General features: G+C 29.5%; 1 protein-coding gene across 2 annotated transcripts; it reads left to right on the top strand.

Moving 5' to 3' along the window:
- The first annotated feature begins 609 nt into the window (after nt 1–609).
- LOC130962163 (probable WRKY transcription factor 26) lies at nt 610–7,920 on the top strand. Of its 2 annotated transcripts, XM_057888280.1 has the most exons (6): nt 610–825; nt 1,485–1,607; nt 3,231–3,757; nt 4,068–4,235; nt 5,599–5,987; nt 7,096–7,920. In XM_057888280.1, exons 1-5 carry the CDS (start codon nt 616–618, stop codon nt 5,972–5,974), a joined length of 1,404 nt encoding a protein of 467 aa, XP_057744263.1. In that variant the 5' UTR covers nt 610–615; the 3' UTR covers nt 5,975–5,987; nt 7,096–7,920. The 2 variants fall into 2 exon arrangements, with proteins under 2 accessions (XP_057744263.1, XP_057744262.1); XM_057888279.1 differs by lacking the exon at nt 7,096–7,920 and having other exon boundaries at nt 5,599–6,343.
- Nucleotides 7,921–9,651: the final 1,731 nt, after the last annotated feature.

The raw sequence follows: 9,651 nt of genomic DNA, 5'->3' as shown, positions 1-9,651 counted from the left end.
TGTGTGGTTTCGTTTTGCATTTTTATAGCTAGTTATTTTGATGAAAGAGAATAATATTTTAATATATTAAAATATATATTTAATTAATTTAGATTGATTTAATGATTAATTTAATAATTTTTTTAAATAAATATCGAAATTTAAATTTTATTTTATATATATATAATAACTCATTGTGTAAGAGATATCGTAAGCACAACTAGAGAGAGTAGTACACATTCAACTCATTTTCGACTTCTATATATAGAGACACCAAATCAAAATGGTAGCCACGTAATGACTTAATGAGACACGTGGCTACATATAGAACCTCGTTCAACATTACATGTCCTATGCTCTATGCTCTATGCACTCCTTAAACTATTAAATTAAATTAAATTAAATAAGACAAATATATCATATCTTACTAGCTTATGTCTAAGTCAAGTCAAACCCACAACCCTTGACCTATCTTCCTTTTTTCCCGTGTTTTTTATTTCCATGGTCAAGATTCAAGAAAATGAATCTTCAACTTCTCAGAAGCAACTTCCTAACACATGCATGCATGCTCTTACTTCAATTCACATATATATATGCTCACAAAATATGCATCACTTTCTCAAATAAGAAAGGAACATGTCTTTCACTACTTTCAGTGGCTTACTTTCAAGAAGGTACAACAACACGAGCATGGTTGATGATAATTGTTGGGAAACTTGTATACCTAGAACTGGTGATGATAATCACGGTGAATTTTTTTCATCAATAATTTACCCTTCTTACTCTGATTTCCCACCTGGTTTCAATCCCAATGAGTTCTTGGATGCATTTCTTTCTGAATCAAATGTAAGTTTACAAACCAAATATTAGTTCAATATCTTGTTTTGTATACTTTTTTTTTATAGCTATTGTATACTCTAATGATGTATATGAAGCTTATTTCAAAAAAAAAAAAAAATTGTGTATGTTCATAATTAATTTTAGGGAAAAAATGCGGTTTACCCTCAGGGTTTATAATATATAATTTGACCACATACATGAAGGTATTAGATGGTACAAAATTTAGTAAAATAAGGTCTATTTTGGAGTAATTTCTAGCGATATAGTTTAAATTGCATAATCTTCTAGTTTTTACCTATAGGTCTAAGGTTCGAGTCTTATCTTAAAAAAAAAACTATACGAGTTAATATTCACGGAGCAAATTGTAATTTAAAATTGTATGTATAAGGATGTTGAATTTATCCTTTAATTTTTGTAGCCTTTATTTAGATGTAATTTATAACAGATTTAGTATAAGTGAACTAGCAAAGTAAAAAGATAATATATTGATATATATAATATGATAAATTACCACTTAAATTAATTCATGTAATTCATCCCTTATTCCTCGAGTTATTAATACTAAAATGACCATAGTCCCTTGATTAATTCAAACTAGATTAATATAAGAATACGATTTTAGGTCTCGTTACTAAATTAAAATGCATGTGTATTCTTTTGGCCAGAGTTTAAACTGGAGAAACAGTTCAAGTGAGAATCAACAAAGTAAGGAAGTGGAAGAAAAGTACTACTCTGACCCCTCTATTGATGTGTCTCTCTTACAATCCTCCTCAAACATTTTTGAAGAGGTAACTTAATCTTTCCTCTTTTTAGGTTGTCTGTTTTGTCGATTTTCTATAATTTGATCACTAAGCAATTTCTTTTAATGTGTACTTTTCAATAAAGGTAAAATAAGTGTACAATTATATAAATGCATCTAAATTTAAATAATAAAACAAGGACACTAGAAAAGACGAGATGTTTTCTATCTTCCCTATAGAATGATCAAAAAGAGTAAAATCTGAAAATAATAAGTATAACTAGATTTGGACAACAATCTTTTTGGTCATGGAACAAGTTTTTGGTCCAATACAGTTTCTTGGGCCACCTATTGTGTATATTTTACTTTTAATTTAGAATTTGTGTTGATTTTGGAATACACATTTGTAAAAGAATAATGTTACACATCCAAGTCTTTTTGTTAACCAAGTCCAACTAAGATAATCTAACATAATAAATTTGATATATAGTGCGCGCCTTTGTGAAATAGGAATTATTATCAATTGGAAAGTTGATATGATTAAAATTAATTATATAATTAATTCTTACCATAAGGGTTTTGAAGCATGGATACACTCATTTAGATCATTTAAAACAGGCTTTTTATGTTTATACATGTGCCTTAAGCAGTGTGATAAAATAAATTAGCTTTACAACACATGGAAGTACAATTGGACATGATCAAAGTATAGAATCTTATTGTTATTAGTAATAATTTATCATTAAAAAGCGCGTAAGTACAACTCAATACAGTCTTTAGACAGCTACATTATATTCATAACAAAATATGTCATTTAAATTTATTGCCATAAATATATGGCTTTCCACTTTTTCTCATTTCAAATGGCAGCCAACAAGTTACAACCCATGACCTAGTCTTTAGCTAATAGAATGAAGGCAATGGCGGCTACTAGCAATTGATAATGATATGGGTCTTTGGGTCTTTGACATCGTTATCTTTTGTGTTTCTCTTTACTTGAGTTGTTTTGACCAATAAATTTGAGTGTTTTCTCTTTCATTGTAGTATTATGGTATTTTATTATATAAAGTAAAATTTTCTTAATAAGTTTACTCAATATTGTCTTTAAATAAGTACATCGTATTCATGCCAAAATATGTCATTTGATCACTTTAACTATATTGTCCCATTCCACCTTTTCTCATTGTCAACCGCGACTAACAAAGGTTGCCTAGTCTTTATTGAACAGAATAAAGACAGTGGCGGCTACTAGCAATTGACAACGATATGAGTCTTTCGGTCTCTTAACTCTTCTTTTACATCTTTATCTTTCGTGTTTCTAGCTCTTTACTTAAGTAGTTTTTGCCCAATAAATTTGATTTTTTTTTTCTTTAATTGTAGTATTATGAATTTTTATTATGTAAACTTTTCCTTGATAAGTTTATGCATAATTTTTATGAAATTTTCATATCAAACATCTAGATACCCGTCGGATGATGAGAAACTTGGTCTAATTGAAGTAATGAAATTGTATTTAATTTCTATGTTTTGGATTCTTGACAAACCCTAAACTTGTTCCTATGATTATCAAACTACATAGTCACAATAAACAAGCTATAATTCATTGATGATTTGGAAGTTCTAAATTGCAATTGCTTAGGTTTTGTTTTTAATACTGTTTAAATTTGAATAGGGAGACCCACAAAGAAAGCAGGACACATTTACAATCCTTGAATCTGGCATGCTTGTTGATTTTTCATCGCCAATGACGAATACAACAAATTTTCAAGATCCATATCTCCGCAACTTCTCTGAAATGGCCTTAGCCGTTCCCGAAATACATAGCACTTTAGCTCCTCAACTAAATTGTCATAAATCTATTAATGAAGATGAGGACGGAGATCTAAACGATGGATACAATTGGAGGAAATATGGAGAGAAACGGACGAAAGGAGGCGAAAATCCCCGAAGTTATTACAGGTGCGGAGAACCAAATTGCACGATGAAGAAGAAAGTTGGGAGAAACTTGGATGGAAAAATCATTGCCATTATGTACAAGGGAAATCACAACCATCCCAAGCCTTCTAAACCTGTTGGAAGTGCAAATCTTCCATTAGTTAATGAACTTTATGCATCATCATACACCGACTCGGGGAATTTGAATCAACAATCTGTTGGAGGAGGTGTTGAAAATCAACTTGGAGCACACACCAAAAGATTGTAAGCTCAATAGTATATATTCACTCTAGTGCCTCATTTGCATTGGTAAAATGAAATTGAATTGTGATTAAAAAAAAGGTTTATTAAAATAGTTTGCCACCTATATCTCTTTACCAATCTCTTGATTTCAAGTCTTCTAACAAAAGAAAAAGAAAATGGTTTCGGATTTTACAAGACACAAACAGAATGTTGTGTAGGATCATATAACTTCTAAGTAGATTAGTGTTAGTTATCCAAATAAAAAATAACATGAAACTAAATTAAAATGTGAGCTTGAGTTGACTATAACTAATTATGATTGTTATTGTAGGAAAGGAGGGAATGGAATCTATAGCTATTTGTTTAATCCGAGTGGGGGCAGAGCTATAAAGGAACCCAGAGTTGTAGTTCAAACTACAACTGAAATTGACATTCTTGACGATGGCTATAGGTGGAGGAAATATGGCCAGAAAGTTGTTAAGGGAAACCCAAACCCAAGGTAAACCACTTGGCTCAAACATTCACTAATTTGAAAATCTTACAACCTTAAAACATATAGTTCTTGGCAATGTAAGGGTGTGTTTGGTTTGCGTTATTGTATTCTGTTTTCTCTTCATATTCTTTTGTATTCGTTTGGGTGATTTATTTTTTTATTTCTTTTGTATATGTTTTTATTATTTTTTTATTCGTCTTTTGGTAAAATTCTTTCTTCTGTAATTCAATAAAGATCGAACTCTAAATCTTTCATATTCTAATACAATGTCATAATATCACTTTTTTTAAAAGTTTAAGCTGATAGGAGAAAATACATATAGTTATATTTCTTCTAATATTTTGAAAATAAAAAATAAAAATGCAAACCAACACGCTCTAATTTTTTCATATATTTTTATTGTATTAAAATTAATATCTTGTTATATGTTTTACTTTTCACACCTTGAAGATTATTTTTGTATAAAAATACAAAGAATTGAGACAAAAAATCTTTTTGAAAAAAAAAAATAGACAGCTTGGAAACATGCAAAAATATCATAGTTTTGAGAAAGATTTTTTAATTACATCTTTTTTTATTGTCTCAAGTTACCATTAGATTTTTTCCATGAGACAAAAATATAGAAACAAGTAAACAACAGCCACACATATACTTATTTGATTTGGAAGACACGTTAATTGGTAGATTAGTCTCTGAAGTTATACTCGTACTTCAATTTGGTTATCGAAATTTTGATTTACTTAATTTAATCTCTCAATTCAGCATTTGTGATACACACTGGTCTTTGGCCTTGTTTTTTTCACAAAATCGTTAATGACGTACTGAGATGGACTGACAGTTGGCATGCTAGATTTTCTAACAGCTATTTAATGTAGTAATTAAAACTTGTTTACCTCGATTTTCTCCCTACGAATTCTTTAAAATCCTAATCCTAATTTCACTTGAGGGTTTTAAAAACTTCTTAAGAAGCAAATTGAGGTAAAAAAATTTAATTGCCACATCAAATAGTTGCACATCAAATAGTTGTCAAGAAGTCCAACATGGCAGCCATTAGTCTACTTGAGCATATAACAGTACTGTGGCAAAAATAGCACCAAGGTCTAGTGTGATTAATGTGAGTCACATATGTCAAGTTAGGGGATCAAATTAAATAAATTGAAACTTTGAGACCATATTGAAGTATGAATGTAAGTTCAGGATCAATCTGAATATTAACTCTATGGAAGACAGAGACAAAGATACAATTTTTTGTCCCAAATTCCTGTTATGGTCTCCATTGTTGTATTTTTCATCTTAGAAATAAAAGTCAAACACAACATGGATGTCTTAGCTAGTATCTTGTGTTCTAAATGGTTCAAAATATGTGTAGGAACTACTATAAGTGTGTGAGTCCAGGTTGTAACGTGAAGAAACATGTGGAGAGAGCTGCAGATGACATAAAGTCTGTTATGACAACCTATGAAGGCAAACACAACCATGATGTTCCTCAAGAAAGATCATCCTTTGCATCTCGCATAGCATCACTCACCAACAACTTTGCAACCCCATCATCATCATCATCACTTCCTCTTCATGACACAAGCCTATCACTATCTTCACCAAGGGCCAACAATGAAAATCAAGCAAGTCAAGAACTTACTACTCTTCCCTTCATTGTTGGAATTCCAAATTTTGGTAGGTCACTGATTGGTACTTCATATGCCAATGAGGGACCAAGCTCAAACAATGAAGAGAACAAGGATTAGTGACTCAATTCAGGTTTGGTAGCGGATTTCAGATATGTTATAAAGTCGCATTGTTTCTGCTATAAAATATTTGTCATTCTTAAAATTTAGTACAGTAATAATTCAATTTATCTTGATATAAATCGTATAAAGATGCATTGAATTATAAATGTATTAGATTTTCAAAGTGACAATATTTTGGAAATAACACATAGGAACTTGGTTGTATTAGAATAGAATAAAAGAAAATGTCATCATGGACATTTTGGTTAGCTCAGTGAGATTATTGTAGACTAGAACTTTGGGAATCTTGTGCTTGGCAAGATTGCAGGACTTGCGTCGACTTCTAATTTAAGAGTTGCAGATGTTGAAGGCAATTTGACTGATGAATTCTAACCTTTTTTTTCTTTTGGATAAGGTAAAATATATTTTTTGTTTCTGAGATTCGGCAAAAGTTTTAAAAATATTTTTAATTTTTATTTTGTTTTAATTTTGTTTCAAAATTTTTTAATTTGCATCTGATATATTTTTAACAACAAAATTAAAAAAAATTGAGATTAATCTAATAATAATAAATGATAATTATATTTGATTTATTTGTGTTAAAATTAAAAAAAATTGAGATTAATCTAATAATAATAAATGATAATTATATTTGATTTATTTGTGTTAAAAGTTGTTTTGTGTAATTATTATTGAATTAGTTTTATTTTTTGAAAAATTAATCATTAAGAATATATTTAATATAAATAAATTTTTTGAGATAAAATTAAAATAAAATAAAATTTAAAAATATTTTTAAAATTTTTGTTAAATTTTAGAAAAAAAATATATTTTATCCTTTTGGTATTATTTTGGACAAAAAAATGTTTTTCTTTGACATTGTCCTGATATAGTTTATTGGGATAAACTACTATTTTTATCAACGAAAATTTTAAACGCGGATAAATTTACTCAAAAAATAACGAAATTGAAGATGTATCCATGAAAGATGAGTTCGTATGAGTTTGTATGAGAAAATTATTAAAATTCTAAAAAATTACTCAAAAATTTTAAATTATTCCTTTTCTAACTCTAATTTCTCTCGCTCTTTATTCTCATTACAAATATCGTAAGTAACACACTTTTCTAAAATTGTCAAGGACTCGGAGGGGAGGGAAAAGGATGCTGAAGGGACTGGGAGTGACCGTCATCATCGGGAGGAAGAGTGAGAAAGAAGGCAAAAATAGAGAGAGAAAACGACAAAATGTGGGGAGAGGAAAGAAAGGATGTATTGTTACCGCCGAAGCTTCCTTCAAAGTTGTGGTTGTCAGAGCTACCACTGGAGGAGGACTTTGTCGTTGTCGTCATAGTTGGAGGCGCATAAAATGAAAAAAGGAGAGCACGGGTTAGTTAGAGAAAAAAGAGGAGGGATGCAATGGAGGAGGAATGGTTCTGCCACCGCTGTGTCTGTTGTCATCGTTGACGAAGCTCGCCGCTAAAGGCAATGTAAAAAAATAGTGAATATGGTGGTGGTGGATTTTGCCGCGGTGATGGCTATTGTGAAGGTGGATACAACAGAAATGGTGGCGATGGAGATGGTAGTTATGGCAATGGCAAAGATTGTGGTTTTTGGGATGGTAACAATGACTGGTATTTGGTTATGGTTTTATAGTGTTCATATAATTCTATTCAACTTTTGACCTCTTAATCTAGTTATTTGTTAGGAGAATAGTGGTTGTAAGGAGAAAGAGACGACGAGGGTTCTGGTTGGGGTGACGGTAGTACTGGCGGTTGTAATAGATGTGGATGAGAGTTGGAGAGAATGAATTTAGTGGTGGTAAAGGCATAAAAGGGGTTAAGGATTAGGTTAGACCGTGAAGGTTGTGGCTTTTGGATAGTTTTTAGAGTTTGGATAGTTTTATTGTACTGAACTCGTCTTTTATGGATATAATTTCAATTTCTTCATTTCGTGAATAAATTTGTCAATATTTAAAATTTTCGTGGATAAAAATAGTAGTTTATCATAGTTTATTGCTTCTTGACATGATGTTAATATGGTCGTTTCAACTTTGTTTGTTATATATGGTAGACTTTGATTTTAATATTGAGACAAATGAACTAAGAAACGAACTTACATATGACAATTTGAGCCGAGTTTTTGGCTTGAATAGTATAGTTTTTTAATTGTTGATCGAATTCTTGGGTAAATACGGGTACATATTTGATAATATTGGTTTGGATATGAGAGAATATACAAGTAGTAATCATCTCATTCAATACTTACTTAGAACATATACAATATGAATGTTTCAAATAGAACTAAATTTATGGTTTTTAAAATTTATGATTTTTGTCATTTTAGTCATTTTATTCATGTATTAATTTTTGAACACTTTCTATAAGTTAATATAAGTTAATGAACAGAATACTCAGCTGACTTTGACATGTTAGGCTAGACAAAAAGCTAAGCGATAGGAGAAAGAGAGGAAATAAAATGGTTTGAATATTATATATATTTTGTTTTGTTTAAGTGACAAAATAAAATGATATTATTTAACTTTGTGTTTAGCGTAACAAGTCAAAAACAATTCAAAATTTCGTTTGTTGATTTAGTATTGACGGACTAATATGATGTCCGAAAATAAATATCAAAAAATAATATAGTAAACGTTAAATTTAAGAAATTAAAATGATAAAAATTATAATTTTGAGAGACTATTTTTAAAATTTAGCCTTAAAATAGAGTATGAGATTTAATGAATTTAATTTGATGAATGATTGTTTTTAAATTGTTTAGAATTTACATTGTGATGTCTTAATTATATTTGTAACTTACATGATCTTTTTAATATTTTGCATTTATAGGTTATACATTATATTTTAGATAAGAGAAATTGCGGTTCGGGTGGGATCAGTATAGGTCGAGTTAATAGTCAAATTAATCTCTGAAAGATAAGATATTTTTTAAATTTATTCTTAAAAGATTTTTCAATCAAATTGATTATTCAAAAATGGTGAATTAATCATATTTATTCTCCCGTCATTTCATTAATAATTTTTTCAAAGATTAATGTTGTAAAACGTTAATAGATAACATATATAATACCTGATATGTTTAATTGGATATTGATCAAATATGTTTACGAAAATTTATTAATTTAGTCATTTTTTCAATTACAAAAATTCTATTCCTAATATAACCTAATATCTAAATTGATAGATTTTTGTAAACATATTTAGTCCACGTCTAATTGAATATATTATGTGTCATATATGCTATCAGTTAATATTTCATTATTAATCGTTAACAAAAATTGTGAATAAAATAATTAAAAGAGAGATATAATTAATTTGTAATTTTTAAATGATCAATTTAATTAAAAAAAATTTTAAAAATAAATTAAAAAAATACTTTATCTACTAATTTAGCTATAAATCTATATATATATACAGTCGGTAATAAATATACCTGCTCCACTCTTTTCTATTATCATTTGAGTGTCAAGTCATGGCAGGCCTAGATAACAGAAGAGCCTGAAAAGTCTAAAAGGCCAAAAGGCCTATGATCTATGCACGTTGAAACCAGAAGCACCTCGTTAATGATCATTTACCCACACCGCCAATGAAAACATACAAAAATGTTTCCTCTCTTTCATTTTCCATCAAGCGAGGGAGAGAACTGAGAAGTGAGAACTTGTTGGTATTCCCCCTATTCT

The sequence above is a fragment of the Arachis stenosperma genome, chromosome 2 (assembly GCF_014773155.1).
Source record: "Arachis stenosperma cultivar V10309 chromosome 2, arast.V10309.gnm1.PFL2, whole genome shotgun sequence".
In the NCBI taxonomy this organism is placed as follows: domain Eukaryota; kingdom Viridiplantae; phylum Streptophyta; class Magnoliopsida; order Fabales; family Fabaceae; genus Arachis; species Arachis stenosperma.
The sequence above is the reverse complement of the archived record's forward strand: the minus strand, read 5'-3'. Positions and strand labels throughout refer to the sequence as shown.